At 45.3% G+C, this 15,776-nt stretch overlaps 1 protein-coding gene across 7 annotated transcripts in view; it reads right to left on the bottom strand.

Annotated features, from left to right (window-relative positions):
- Nucleotides 1–15,776, bottom strand: part of GRIP2 (glutamate receptor interacting protein 2) — a 478,373-nt gene that overhangs the window by 59,192 nt on the left and 403,405 nt on the right. For all 7 annotated transcript variants that reach the window (XM_048856218.2, XM_048856222.2, XM_048856223.2 and 4 more), the window contains exons 3-7: nucleotides 13,970–14,105; nucleotides 12,952–13,097; nucleotides 11,464–11,550; nucleotides 11,075–11,150; nucleotides 10,470–10,615 (exon numbers count right to left, since the gene is read on the bottom strand). In XM_048856218.2, coding sequence (XP_048712175.1) covers nucleotides 10,470–10,615; nucleotides 11,075–11,150; nucleotides 11,464–11,550; nucleotides 12,952–13,097; nucleotides 13,970–14,105 — 591 coding nt within the window. The remainder of the gene's footprint in view (nucleotides 1–10,469; nucleotides 10,616–11,074; nucleotides 11,151–11,463; nucleotides 11,551–12,951; nucleotides 13,098–13,969; nucleotides 14,106–15,776) is intronic.

The following is a 15,776-nucleotide window of genomic DNA, read 5'->3' as shown; positions in this document are numbered from 1 at the left end:
CACCTCTCTGCCTCAGTTTATCTATCTATAAAATGGGGCTAAAGACCCAGACTTACCTATTACCTGACAGGAGTGAGGAAATTTTGTAATTTGTTAATGTCTGCAAATGTGTTTTCATTATAACTAACCATCAGATGTTGTATTAGAGATTGTTCCTGCTCAGACATAGACAGACAGACAGAGAGACAGAGGAAGATTCATATATTCATATCTTAACTCCCTTCATATCCAATAAACTATTTCAAGAGGAGAGGGGGGGAAAATCTGGATACCAGGCATCTGACTGCCTAGATAAGGGTCCCCCTCCTCCCTATGATATTACCTAAAGCCATTGTAAAGCAGCAAGATTTATGAAGCAGATAAAAGTTTTTACACTATGCAGTCCACAGCCAGAGTTGGAGCCCTCCCCAGCACTCTGGGATGTGTGTAGGCGGAGAGCTTCACGGAAAGCCAGCCATCCGCTTCAAAAGAGCAGCTAATAGAATCACCTCTGAGAATTCCTGCATTCGAGGCCTCCAAGGCCCTTGATTATTCTGGGCAAGGCTTTTCTCTTCTACAATATGCACACACACTAAAGTGCTGATGTTATCTGACTACAATTGGAGACAGGGCTCACTCCAGCTTTCAGATAAATGGGAACGCATTGATGTATGGCTCTTCCTTGTGATTTTACACTATTCCTCATAGACACTAACTCTCCGATGAAGTGAGCTGTAGCTCATGAAAGCTCATGCTCAAATAAATTGGTTAGTCTCTAAGGTGCCACAAGTACTCCTTTTCTTTTTGCGAATACAGACTAACACGGCTGTTACTCTGAAAACTAACTCTCTGGACACAACCAGGTGAGCAGAAGTTTCCTTCACCTGGGCTTTTGCCAGATGTGCAGAGCTTCAGTTTTCTAGATCTCAGTTAGACCCTGTTCACAATGGCTTTTTACTCCCAATTGGGAGTCATGTTTAAGCTTGGTTTGAATAAGATTCGAGCTAAAACAGTTTTTAACATTAGTGCCAATTAGCAACTTTCAGCGCATCAGGTGAGACTTTGATCCACAGACAAATCACAAACCTCCTTAGAGTCAACGGGTGTCACACATTCTTTCAGACTCAATGAAAGGAGCAATTAAATTACGTCCTTTTCGGTAGTAGAGAGAGCCGAGTACAAACAATGGAGGTACAGCCCAAGGCACCTTGCAGGTCAGAGCTAAGCCATCTGGGTTGAGGGATTTAGGATACTGGTTTTGCAGCCTGTGTGTGCTAGGCCTCATCTACACTGGCAAGTTTCTGGGCAGTAAAGCAGCTTTCTGCGCTGTGACTCCCGAGCTGCACACGCTGCCAAGCCACTGAGTGCGCAGAAACTGCACAGTTGCAGCGCTGTAAAAACTCCCCCCGGACAAGAGGCGCAGAGCTTTCTGCACGGGGGCACTGCGCCTCCATGCCAGTGGAGACACCCTGGGCGATTACAGCGCTGCGATTGGCCTCCGGGAGCTGTCCCACAATGCCTGTTCTCGCCTCTCTGGTCATCGCTTTGAACCTCTACTGCCCTGCCCTCAGGTGACCAACCGTCATCTCCACCCCGTAAATTCCTTGGGAATTTTGAAAACCCCCTTTCCTGTTTGCTCGGTGATGCGAGCAGTGGTCTCAGTACATCTTTCCAGGTGGCCAGGCCGGCTCCACGCACCAGGCGATCCCCCGCTGGGAGCGATGCCGAGCTGCTGGATCTCATCAGCATTTGGGGAGAGGAGGCTGTCCAGTCCCAGCTGCGCTCCAGCCGTAGGAATTATGATACCTACGGACAGATTTCACGATGCATGACAGAAAGGGGCCGTGACCAGGACACACTGCAGTGTAGGGTCAAAGGGAAGGAGCTGCAGAACTCCCACCACAAGACGCGGGAGGCAACCGCCACTCCAGTGCTGCGCCCACGAGCTGCCGGTTCTACAAAGAGCTGGATGTGTTACTTGGTGGTGACCCCACCTCCACTGCGAAGTCCAGTGTGGATACTTCGGTGGCTCACATGCCAGTTGAGAGTGGACTGAGCCAGGAGGAGGAAATCTTGGACGAGGATGTGGAGTGGGGAGGGGGACCCAGAGGAAGAGGACGACTCGGAGGCCAGAGATGCATACCAGGAGCTCTTCTCTATCCCAGAGTTGTTGGGGGCAGGAGGGTTGCAGAAAGCAGGCTTGTGTCTGTATGATGTGTGTACCACCACCGAGCGGTGGAACAGGCTGTTGATTGACTCCCTCGCTTCACAGGAATCTGCCTCAGAGGTCACCAGGAAGCTCTCATGGAGATACTGAGCAATCCGCTCACAAAGTTTCCACACACAAAATTTCACAGAGTTAACTCCATCAGTTTAAACACATACCATTCGTAAAACCAGTGCAAACAAGCCCTGGGTCACCACATGCTGCTGACCTCTAGGACAGTGACCAGGGATTGCCCTCTGTTCATTTTTTAAAAAGGCATTTGTTGAAGAGAGACCAGCCATTCAAACTTGTGTCATTGTGCTAGGGAAAGACAATTTACTCTTCTCCCAAATTAGGATCAGACACCTGCAATTTAGCAAAATTAGTTCGGAGCAATTAGCACAGGGCTATTAAGTTCAAAACTAATTTAAAAAGAATTGTTGAGAAAAGTCAGCAGGCAAAGTGAATGCTCACATTATTGAATCAATTTCTATGGGTCCCTTCGGCACTACGGAGAGGTTACTGTGGCATTAGGCACTTCAGCACCTTCCTCAGGCCTGGAAAGACTGTGCTGGTGGCAGCAGCAGAGAGGGATAGTCAAGAAGCCCTAAAAAATTAGTCATCTGGGCATTTCAGGTGGGTGGCATGCCGCATAGGTAGAACAAGACAGACTAGGTGCTACACTCCGTAGCGGGGGAAGGTACCCCAATCCCACTACAGATCAGAGTAAACCACAGTTCACTGTTGGTAAGAGTCTCTCTCACAAGCCAACACAGTTTTAATCAGCTGTTTGGCGGCTCAGAGCTTAAGAGATATCCAACTCAAACCTTCAGTGTCCGCCAAGGGCCATACGTCCATTACTGCTGAGCTAACAGACCAGAGCCCACTGCTGCACAGCTTAAAGATACACAGCAGCTTTCTACTGCATGTCATATTTTGTTAATCAATAATGGAGTCAAGTCCCGGTAAAGCAAGTAATACCTTGCACTATTATATTGACTTTCACATAGGGATCTCAAAATGCTTTATGGCCAATGAAGCCCCTCAGCAGCTCTGGGAGGGAGGTATCACGGTCCCCATTTTACAGATAGGGAAACAAAGACATTGAGAGATAAGCGACTTACGCAAGGACACATGGTCAGTCAACTGGTAGCAAAGATGTGACTACTAGAAGCCTTCTGACCCCCAATTCCCTGTTTCGGGCACAAAATCATCCATCTCCTGATAGGAATGGGTGTGCCAACTTGAGGAAAAATTTTCTCCCCTCACACTTTCCCCTCTCTCTAGAAGAAAATCTTTGAGGTTCTGAAATGATCCAATTGTGATCCAGGGAATCCCTCCATGCCAAATGGCAGAGGGCACAGCATACCATCATTCACATCAGGCTGATACATTGCCCCTACTCACTGTTGTCACAATCTGTATCTAAAAGGTGGCATGTGAGGCATCGCATGCAAACTGGTAACACATGGGAAATTAATTGTGTGATGGACGTACGGGCGGTGCATAAAGATGTGTGCTGGAAAGATGCTCTTAACAGGTGTATGGAAAGCAATGCGTAAGCCCAGCCTCTCCTAGACAAAGGAATGATGTTTTGCCTGTTTTCCACTGTCAATTGAGCCAGGTAGTACTTCAGAGGACAATGAGAAGTACATCTACATAAAAGGCAAACAAAGCCATCAAGCTAAATGAGCAGGGCGTGGGGAGGGAAGACTGCTTAACTGTTATGATGGGGATGAAGCCTCCACCGCAGGAAGCCTTCCTGGCTCTTGAAACAGAGACAATAGACTTTAGGAAATATAAGCAGAATCAGAAAGGCCATAACTTGTGGGACACAAGAGGCCAGAACTCTTGTATTCTGAGAAAGGCAGATCTTCACCCAAAGGGACTGAAATCTCTGGAGCCCGACTATAGGTGAGAAACCTGCTTAGACAAAGATTGCAAGTAGGTTAAGTTTCAGCCAGAACGCTGCGTGTTTTGTTTTACTTGTACCCGTAGCTGTGCCTTGTGGTTTTACTTCTCACTTAAATCTCTGTTCCTTATTAATAAACTGACTCTTGTTTTATTACCAAACCATCGCAGTGCTGTGTGTCCAGCTGAAGGGTGAAGTCCTCAGCTAAACTACCAGGCTGGTTTGTGCTCTGTCTCTTCGGAGGCAGTGAACTCATAACTTCTGTGACAATCCAACTAGAGGGCCTGGACAGTGCAGGGGAGACGGTATGGGGGAGACACAGGAGTGGAGGGGCTATTGGTGTCACCCTGCAAGGAGGAACCAGGCTGGGGGAAACCAGGATGAGGCCACAGCAGTTGTGAGCAGGCTGCCGAGCCAAAGCTGCACAGCACAGCAGCACTCAGGGATACAGGGCAGGTGCTGACACAGCCCCTTACTAGCCTGGAGAACACCCAAACGAAAGCCTAACTCCTCGGCCGCTGTCATAAACATCTGTGCTTACGGCCTGATACAACTGCCACTGAAATGAATGGAAATGCTCCCGTGGACTTCATGAGGTGTTGGATCAGGGCCTTATGAAGTTCAGCACTGGTTCAAGTATACCAGGAGAAAGGCCCTCGATGAGGCTTCAAGCTGATTCAAAGAGGTGTTAATAGTTCACAAATGCTGCCGAATCCTTCCCACGCTTCTCCATACGGAACCCAACCCCTGACCCTTTCAAGGGCTGCCCAGCACTAGCTTCTAAGAGCTGCCTGAACCTTTAGGTCGTTCCCAAGAATCTCATACATCCTAACGCTCTCCTGTGAAAACAAAGCATTAAACACCATCAAGGTTGCTTAGGTATAATAAATCCACCTTCCCGTCAACCTGGAGGAGAAGCATCCCAGTCAGACCACAGCAGGATGACCAGACCCCAGGCACAGTTTGATAACTGGCTGCCCGCTGACAGGCTACTCACGGATGAGTTCGTGGATGCTACGGACTCAGTGTCCTCTGGGTTCAGTTCAGTCTGCCCACACAAACGTGTCCCAAGCACGGGGAGACCCTGCCAGCCAACCGGCCCACAGGCGGGGTTTTGTGGCTGCATTTTAAGGCCCTTGGCCCCCAATCACATACAGAGAAGGCTCTACAGCATTTCCTCTCTGTTTTGCACGTAGCTCTTGATTCCCTCCCAGTTCTGTTCAGCTCCCTACGGATAGATGCCTTGGCAGCCAAGCACTCACCGTGAGGAGAGCAGGGAGAAAAGGCGTGTCCCACGCTGCAAACGCAGCTCCATGCAGAGCTTCCTGCTCGCTTACACGAAGTCAGCTGCAAATTCATTCGGTTCCGAGAGTTCGTGTAAGTTTATACAGTTTCATGGGTCACCCCTGAAGGGCAGACGGACACTGCCACCACTCAGCTCACGTAGAGCAGTCAACTGTTCATTTAATGCTGAAGGACATTCGTCTCTCTCTGCTTTCTCACCGGGAGAGCCACACAGAACTGTAGTCTCCAGCTAATGTTAGTGGGCTGGTAGGCAGCTGGGAAAGGAGAGAGGGTGGAGAACACAGCAACCCTCTGTCCATTCATCTTCTCCAGCAGATAGCTTCCCCAAACTGTGAGTCAATCTTAAAAGCCTTCAGCCCCGTGCTCTGTGCAGCAGCAGATACAGCTTATTTACAAAGTCACTGTTTAAATGATGCATATTGCTTTAGAAGAGCCCATGAAATACAATGTTGACGCAGGAAAACGTTTGCTACTGCTGTTGCTAGACAAATGCTACAGTAAATACCAGGGCAAAGACTTTCAAAGCTGCCTTCGGGATTTGGACACTGAATTCCTATTCATTTTAATGGGAGTCCAATTTAACTCCTTAGGTGGCTTTGAAAAAACTCAGCTAAGGTAGCAATTTAGCCGTGAAAGCACCAGTTAAAAGAGCACACCCTGTGGCCCAGTTCCACCCAGGTTTCCACTGGTGAAAAACCCTGGCGCATAGTCGCTTCCCCTCTTCCCTCCTCCAGGTGAAACATCTGCTGAGGTGGGAAAGTCCTGCAGCAATGGAGCACTACTGCAATCTCCCTGCATTTGGAAGAGCTGTCTGGAACCCCGCTGCTCTCAGAAGTGGGCAGTGCTGACCACACTGCCTGTGCACCTGGGAAATGCCAGGATTCAGAAGATCCTCTCAGCACCTTCTACTGACCGGGCTCCTATGAAGGACAGCAATCAAAACCATACCTGCACTCCACAGCAGTCAGTCCTCACCACTTCTTATATTTTACATTTTCCCAGATAGCTTATCAGTGTGCAAGTTAATTTGCTTCTCTGCTTCAGGCAAATGGATCTCCATGGCCCCAGTGAAGTATCAGGAAGTACCAGAGGCACTTCAGCATCTTCCTGCCAGCTCAACTGGAAGGAGCAAAGCCTAGTGGTTATAGCAATGACCATGTGTGAGGAGCTCTGGGGTCGAGTCCTAGCTCTGTCACCAATATGCTGTAGGGCCTTGGACAAGTCACTCAGATGCTCTGTGACTTACGTTTCCCAGCTGTAAAATGGGGACTATTTAATTGAATGTTTGCAAGAGGTTTTGATGTCCTCAGATGGAGAACACAATCTGTACAAATTATTAATTTGCCAGCGTTCATCCTGGCCCCTTGGAGGTCCATGTCCCCTACTTCAGGAGCAAACTAGGAACTAACAGTTGAATGAGGCAGGGAGAAAATCCACACTCCCAACACATGCTTTTCCTTTATTACTTTCTGAAAGAATTAAGGTTATTTCTCCTTTCAGACCAAAACAATCTCAGGAAGAGTTAACCAGCGTGAGAGGAACATGCGATAAAGTAAGCAACTGTAAAAACTAAATTAAAGGAAAAACCACGGAGGGACAATTAAAGACTCATTTTTAATTCACTTTAAATCAGTATAACTAAAAATGCTCCCTCCTGCTTCAGGGGGCGAAGCCAGCATCTGCTGAGCCATGGGCAGCCTTGCCAGCTCTGTAGACAGAAGGTCCTCACAGCACATTGGTTGCACATTTGTAAACATGCACCTCCTGTGGGGAGACTGTTGCCTTCATGGAGAGCAGAAGAGAGGGGACTTCTAATGGTTTCTCTGCCCCACCTAAAAATGTAAAACACTAGTCCAAAAAATGAATTTGCCCAATGGACAGAAGCTTAGAAATAGCATAATCTCCCCTCCCATATTTGGATTACAGTAATGAAGAGTTAAAATAATTTCACATTAAGTTATGTTCAATGATGCTGAGAAGCAATCAAAAACAAAAGGAACAAACATTACTCTCCACAGGACTAGTGGCAGGGGAAGTTTGCTCGCATATTAGCTACTATTTTGGTGTCTCACACCTTTCTCCTACCCCACTTCCCATGTGGAAGGCTGGTGAACCGTCCTCTTTAGACGGCAACATTTAAAACAATAAGTGACATTTTTGTGCTTCCCATAAAATAATAATAATAATAATAAAAGCTCTGTCCTTCCTGTCTCAGACAACGAAAGCAAGGAAAGTACATCTTGATTCCACTTCTACAGAATTAGAATAACTCTTTATGGAAAAACTGTCCTATATATATGGACTCAGCTAAGATTGGCTGTACCAAGTCAAACCACTGTTCTATGTTCCTTCCCTAATATTTAGGTGTAAAGTTATGAAGAAATGCAAGAGACTTGAACTGATCTCTCTTAGTGTGACTAAGTCAAGTTTTAAAACCATCAACCCTTTGCAAAATATGAACCTAGGATGTATCTTAAAAGCCTGCTTCTCACCCACCATTAGCTGTTTGCATTTGCACAGACACTTGGAGTCATGAAGTTCTACACAAGCATTCCATTCTGCAGAGCATTCCTTAATCCAGTTCACCTGATTGTCCAAAAGACAGCTGAAAAATAGCAACAACTAAGAAGGTAGTGGATCTTCCCTATTGAGATTTCTGGAACTGCTAGTATTCAGAAAACTACAAATAAACTAGAGTGATAAAGAATACCACAGAAACAGTGGAAAGGACTTGTTCCATGTCAGGCCTCTCTCTGGTGCCCTCTCATGTGGGGTGGATGGCGCCCCACAGGCACCTAGCCTCAGTTTCCCCTCCCTTCCTAGTGTCAATCCAAACACTCCTGAAATACACTTTTGTGGGTAGAGGACCCTTATCATGGGGTAACTTCTTATTACATGTCTCAAAGACAAACTACACTCATTATTGTAACTCAAAACACCTCAAAGTCTGCCACATTTTTTCCACTCTTGACTCTTTTTCAGTCTTTCTTCAAACAAGACAATAACAATGTCCACCTGCTCTGGGCTTAATACAAGTCCTGTGCCTCCTGGGTTCTCTCTCTCTGCTCCCTATCTCTTCTTCGGGACAGCACACAAGGTACTTCCTTTGGCCTTCCCTCACCGAAGCACTCGAAGAGATCAGCAGCAAACATCTCCTCTGCCACTCTGCAGGCCCTTGGCTTTCTTCATGCTCAGTTCTCTCCCAGTTCTCTGACTCTTACGCAGGTCAGTGGCCACAGGGCTGGTCTCCTGAGCCTTTCTTCCTGGAGTTTTTCCCCTGCTCAAGGGTCTGCCTGTAGATTCTCTCTGCAGACACCCCCTTTTCCCAGCCATTTGCTGCAGCTCTTTATAAGGTGCATCTATTCCTTTCATAGCCATATCTGATTAATGACCTGGCCTGGCTGGCTCCAGGCATCTGGCCCTGTTACACCCTATTACAGGGCTCAAAAACCTTGTGGCACTAGATAAACTATGAAAGTGAGACTGCATTTGAAATGTGGATAGAGGCAGGCAGAGGGCAGGTAACTAGTGTGCAAGCTTCCTTCACCAATGCCAATGCAAGTCAGAGTAGAGATGCCTTCCAACACCCCTGGGTCTCTCTTGAGGAGAGAGACTGTGGACTGTATTTATTTGTGAGGAGTTTTTGTTGAAAGCAGGAGAAACAGGAATGGGAGAAGAGAGATTTTAAGAAAGTGTGCGTGTGGGGGGGGGACACCCACAAATAAAACAACAACCCTCTGACATTTTGTTTCTCTGAGTGAATAATTCTGGAGACATCTTATGACACCAAACACATTGTGCAAAGCTCTCAAAAGATTTCAACTTGGGAAACAGCTCTATAGCCCTCTAATCCTTTTCTCCTTGAGAAAACTCATTAATGCTCTCTGGACTGCAGCCACCTTTGATTTCCCACCTGGCTGGCAAATCAGGAAACAATCTGACCTCATTAGCCTCTTCTCTTGCTGGCTCCAGACATGCTGACCTGCTACATGGGGTTGGCAGAAAAGGCTCCAGAAATAATTGGTCCAGCTTGTGACTCTGGCAGTGGCAGAAACCCCTCTCAAGAATTGTGCCTGGCATCAGAATCTAACGACACTTCGCTGAGCTTCCATAGCCAACACAGCTTTGGACTCTGATAACTTTAAACCCATTAACTATGCTCACGGAAGTACTGTGTGTGTTAAAGAGCAGCTCTAAGTTGTTATACAGCAGTTAACCACAACCCCTCCCCCATGGTCTGAAACTCAGACCCTTAAGGAAATCGTTCAGAAATACCTCCTCATCCTGTCCCTTTCTAGCAGGTGTTCTTTAATTGAGAGTTTCCACTGACCACTTCTTGTTTCTATTAGAAATTGATCTGAACTAAACCCCCTGAAACTGAACCTCCCTAAACTGAAAAAAGAAAAGGAGTACTTGTGGCACCTTAGAGACTAACAAATTTATTAGAGCATAAGCTTTCATGAGCTACAGCTCACTTCATCGGATGCATGTAGCTCACGAAAGCTTATGCTCTAATAAATTTGTTAGTCTCTAAGGTGTCACAAGTCCTCCTTTTCTTTTTACAGATACAGATTAACACGGCTGCTACTCTGATCCCTAAACTGAGACATGTTCAAGCTCCCGAACCAAAATATGTCCATGTCCAATATCCATTAGTCAATTAGTCTGTCTTCTGCCCAGATTTACAACAGGCATTTGCGGTCTTCCCAGACAGCATACAGCTCCCATTTCTGTACCTCTTCAGCCCCAGCCCCTGGGACTTCCTGTCTGTGCCTTGTCCACACTAATCATTTCCTCTCATAAAAAGAGCCACTGTTGCCATCACTGATGAAAACGGAGTATCAGCAGTTCAATCCCTTTATCATCTAAACCTACTCAGAGCTCTACCAACCATGGGCCAGACTCTGCCTTTCCTATGTTGAGAAGTACCTTACTCAGTGATTTCCCACTGAAATCAACTAATGCAGTTGGCATAACTCTAAGAGCAAGTACTTAACCTCCCAGGCACCCACTGAAAAATTCACCCCAGAGCAGCTCTTTCAGCCCCTCCAGTTTGCTTGTCCTTACCCATAATGGTGACATCATACTCGATCTGGAAGAGCGCCTCCTGGCTGCACTGACGCAGGATGTTCAGTGCATCAGCATGAGTTATGCTGTGAAGGGGAATCCCATCAACACTCAGCAGCCTGTCCCCGATTTTCAAGGAACCCTCCCTGAAGGAAGCCAGAGGTAGAATTCAGTACAAAACTCGATCAAACATGATCTGAACATTCCCCTGGACAATAGTTTATAGTCTGATGTCCATCGTGTTTAATTAGCAATATGAGAATAAAGAGATCCCTGCCTCAGATCCCTTACTACATTACCCTCTATCATAGCAATGGTGGCCCCTGAGAGATTTACATTCAGCTAATTAAGTGATCATTTTGGAAGAGGTACTCCTAGGCATAACACACACACATCCCTACAGGAGACCAAGATATATCAAGATAGCCATCCTATGGCTATGTTTGGAGAGCAACTACAACTTTACAAGACCTCTACATTGAAAGCCGTAATTAAATACCCAGGAGAGACAGATGAGATGGGCTTTTATATCCTGACGTCTGGTTAGAGCTGTGCATACATTTTGTTAACCTCCATTGGGAAAGAAGATAAAACGTGAGCATTACCTGTCTGCAGGGCCACCTGGCCTCACGTAGGTGAGTACTAATGGTCTGGATTTGTGCCAATCTTCATGGGCTCCCCCTAGAAAAAAACCAGAAAAGCCTTGAGTAACTAATCTCTAGAGCTGAATACCTTATTGTCTTAATAGACATTAATTAGACTAGACATTTTTCATTTAATAGCGGACAAAACTTGCAAGCAAATACGACTCTGGCTAGCCAGCCAGCAATTCTTGAAGGTTGGTCAGCACGTACTTCAAGGCAGAGTTTTGTTTCTCATACAAGATTTTCAACACTCATTTCACTCATCCCTTTCCTTCCCCCGTTCTCAGAGGCACCCCAACCAATATTTTGTACATCCAGTCTTTATTATCCTCCTCTGAGAAGTCACTGACCTCTTAGCACAAAGCCAAAACTGTTGCCCTCCTTGTACAGACACACCTCTATGGTCTTTGGAATAATGCCAGAGCTGCTCTCCGGTGCTATATGTGGGAGGAAAAGGAGAAAGATGCCTGTAACCCAAACATAAGTGCCTTTTCCTCTTAAGACTAGGAAATAATAGCATTAAAATACAGCTTCATTTATATTCTAGATTTCCCCAAATCTGCCTACACTAATACTTTGACACTAAAGTGAAACCCTGCCATATCTCAGCCAGTTTCACTGTGTTCAATGCCATTCAAAAGCCAGCAGCCTCAGTCAGAGATGAAAAATTCTTGATGTTTTTAATTAAAACACAAACACAGTCAACTGTTGACCTAAAAAAATAAAAAAATCCTAAACCGACCTTTTAGTAATGAGGATTTCCCCCCCACACACACACACTTTGACTTTTAGAGGGGTGAAAAAAAAGGAAGTGAATGCTTTAAACTGATCCTAGGGGAAAATCAGTAACTTGATGCTGAATATACTGCTCCATTTAAGGTCAAGAAAGTACAGTGAATGAAGAATAACAAAAAATGCCCATTCTCTGATGCGCAGCCATTAAGGAGTGTATTCATTTTACCATTAATGGTGCTTTCTGCCAATCTCCCTCACTTTGGGTCCTTTACGCAACTAGTTTAGGGAGATGTAGGGTGAAAGAATCTCAGACACACTAAAAGTGAGCATGCTCAGTAGAATGAGGGATTAATTTTATTAGTTTACTTTTCCTTTCTGATTCAGGTTGATTTGTTTCAAGATTTTTTTTTTTGGGTGGTTAGTTATTTTTTTCCGGGGGGCGGGGAGGGAGGGTGAAATCACAGGGGACGTCAATATTGTGAGTATCATTCTTATGGTGGAAAGGCCTCAATGAATGTGTTTTTCAAGATTTTTTTGCATTATTGCTTTGTTCTTAATAATAAATATTAAGCCAAAAATTTCCAGCCCTCGTAACAGAATCCTTCTTGTAGATGAACTGGTTCATCTACATCTGGGTTTAAGACTCTCTAGCTACAGAACATAGTTTTTCAGCCTACCTGTTGAAGACATGTAGTAAATGAAAGTGCTCAGAAGAAACAACATTTAATACAGTTAAACTGAGAAAGCAGAGAGGTGTAGTTAATGGGCAGTTAGGATTCTGAATACTTTCCTACAACCACGATACACTTAAAAAACCAAAAACCAACAACAGAGGGCAGGGGGGACGCAGATCAGGGATTTGCTGCCAAGTCACAGCCAGCGTGCATGAGCAGACAGCAGCTATGCTGGAAATAGAGAGAACTAACTGCACTTGAAGAGTGGATCTGCAACCTCTACCAATGTTTCACAGACGGATGAAGACAGAACATAATGCTGCCCCATTAAACATTCTTTGTGGTAAAGGGCATAACAAACAAATCCCATCTGTATCACAGAATGAGACAGTCAAGCAAAGAAAGTAACATTATTTTAGAGACACACACCAGCTGGGGGCAGTTCATACTCCACCTCCAGTACCACCTTTTCCCCTACATTCTTCAACAGGCTTATAATTTCATCATGCCGCAGTTTAGTCAGGTTAATCCCATTCACTGACTTGATGTAGTCTCCAACGTTTAACTGATCACTTCTGTAAAGAAACAACAGCAACAATAACATTCTCCATTATGTTCTGCCTGGGACATCTTCTCTACTGGAGCATTTTGTAAAAAAATGCCACCCCAAATTAACCAATCTTAGCTGTATTATCAAAAGGAATATGAAATATTTCCACTTGGCTGGAAAATGTGCCCATCGACTATTTTTCTAGGGGAAAACCTTTAGATTCAGACAAATAATAATAATTGAAAAATACGTCTTTGCAACTTCCCTCCACGCCACTCACCTCGCTGTGAGAGGTTATCATGGGAAAACCAGAGACCAATGTCAAGTGCAACCTCTGGAAAAAGTTCCAGCAAACAAGACAAGTTCTGTTTTTTCCTCTTTCTGCTGGCTCCCTGCAAAATTACTCTATTATTTCCCTGCCCTTTTCTCCCCCCTTCACCGTGTCTTCTCCCTCACTCCTCTCCACGGTCTCCTAGTTGATCATGAATCCTACAATGACAATGTTAGTGCTGGAGTTAAACTTAAGCCCCCAGTGTTCGAGTTGGTTCAGAATTAGGCCAAGTGTATTCACTCACCCGAGTCAGTACGTAATCTACTACTTAGATACATTAAAAAATAAAACTGCCTGGGTTTTGTGGAACCACTTTTGTTAGTAACTGATGGGATTGAGAGAAACTACAGAAACTTGTTTGGTTTAAGCATTCCAAAACCTGTTCTAAAATGTTGTTTCTTGATCGCTGCATGGATCATAGGAAATAAACTCTGACTGGAACAACAGGCTTTTCCTATGAGATGAACAACTTTACATCTCCTGGTACCATTACAAAATAATCCAAGGACAACTCACTTGTTCTTATACATATTCAATACATCCACATACAACACAGATTTTCTCACCTTGCTGCCAGTCCTCCTGGCCTCAGGTTTGAGACCCTTGGCTTTCCATCTTTGTCTGTGCCACCGGATATAGTTAAGCCAAGGGTGCTTCCTTCTTTCTTAATCAGCTCCACAATGGTGACCCCTCTGAATTCCTCTGAAGATAAATATCAGAAACAAATCAAACTGTAACTGCGAAAGTCTCAGTGGAAGGTACCTTTGGCTCACACCCTGGGAGCACTATATCCCAGTGCATGGTGGGACCGAGCATAGAACTAGTTAATTTCTTTTTTTGGGGGGGGGGGAAGACACAGAAAAAAAATGAGACAGGGATAGCAGCAGCAGAAGGGTAGAGGAAAGGGAGAAGAGAGGGCGAAGAAAAAAAAAAGACGACAATAGGATGGTTCTCTTTCCTGTCAACTTGTTCATCTCATTTCTCCCTTTTCTCTTCGGAAGCAATATCTCCTTTTAGGGAAACTCAGGCAGAAATTTATGGTTTCTTCCAGGCCACTCCTACCTATTTTGGATCGTGACAAAATATCTGTACCTATTTAGACATTTGATGCTTGGGAGTAACCCGAACCACATTGTAAACAATTACTACGACTAAATGTTTATATTACACTAGTGCCCAGAGGCACCAAACAGAATCAGAATCCAGTTATGGTGGGAGTTGTCTCAAGTCACACTCCTCAGGGTAGTCAATAGGTGGACCATGGGCTAAATCCGGACAGCCAGATATTTTTGAATGACTGCAAAATCTTTTTACTTACTTATCACCATCGTTATTGCGGTGTGAAAAATGTTTCTCTGGAGTCTGGACCTTGACTATACCTTGACCAAGAAATCTGAACCTTGACAAAAGATAATTGACTAGCCCTGTCAGCTTATATACTAAAACAAGTGATGTACAAAAGTTGAGGTGAGTAGTGCGATGCAACCAAATATGCACACAGTTGATTTTATATGCAACTTTTAAAAACATAAATGATAACTAAAATGCCAGCTCATCTTATCTGCCCCCTCAGTGCATCATTAAATTGGCTGATTTCTGGGGTGTGTGTCTACACAGCCTGTGCCAGCTGACTCGGGCTTGGGCTGCAGGGCTGTTTCACTGCTGGGTAGACTTTGCTTTAGGACCCTGTGAGGTGTCTAGCTGCTGTGGGGACATACTTCTACTTCAAGGCCTGTAAGGATATTTTCTGAGGAGAGATTTGGCGTAGGAGTGGCTGTCTGGATCAGCTGAGGAAAAGTATTCCGTGTATAAGCGGTGGGATGGAAGAAGGTGCTGTGGGGAGGAAGCAGAGCTGCAAAGGACTGTGTGTGCGAGGACGAGAAGCTGGAGCTTGATCAAGTAAAACAGAGGAAGGCTGCAGAGGGATTCAAATGTGGTGTGATCAGGCCAGAGCAAGGGCCAAGAGCGATTGTCTCAGCAGCAGATGGACCAGAGAGAGGTAGCGTGAGTGTGAGGGAGGCTGGGGAAGAGGAGGTCACAATAAATCAAGAGAGGAGATGTGGGCCTGGACAGATAACACATGATTGATCTTAGAAATTTTGTGGTGGAAGGAGTGGTAAGATTTGGTAAGTGCAGGGTATGAGATGGGAAGGAATCAGATTCTGTTGGCATATGAACAGGTGGCTAGGGAGATGAGGAGGATGGATGAAATCCTTTCATTTAGGATAGTTCTCAACTGCACCTGTACTCCACCCTTCCTCAGCTTGCCTGACTTGTCACAGATGTTTTGACATTTTCCATACCCAGCTGGAGTCAAAAGTATTGGACACTTATAATGGATATAGGCAGAGTATGTTTTACAAGACATAATGG

The sequence above is a fragment of the Caretta caretta genome, chromosome 7 (genome assembly GCF_965140235.1).
Source record: "Caretta caretta isolate rCarCar2 chromosome 7, rCarCar1.hap1, whole genome shotgun sequence".
NCBI classification, from domain to species: Eukaryota; Metazoa; Chordata; order Testudines; family Cheloniidae; genus Caretta; species Caretta caretta.
This window is presented reverse-complemented; position numbering and strand designations above follow the sequence as displayed.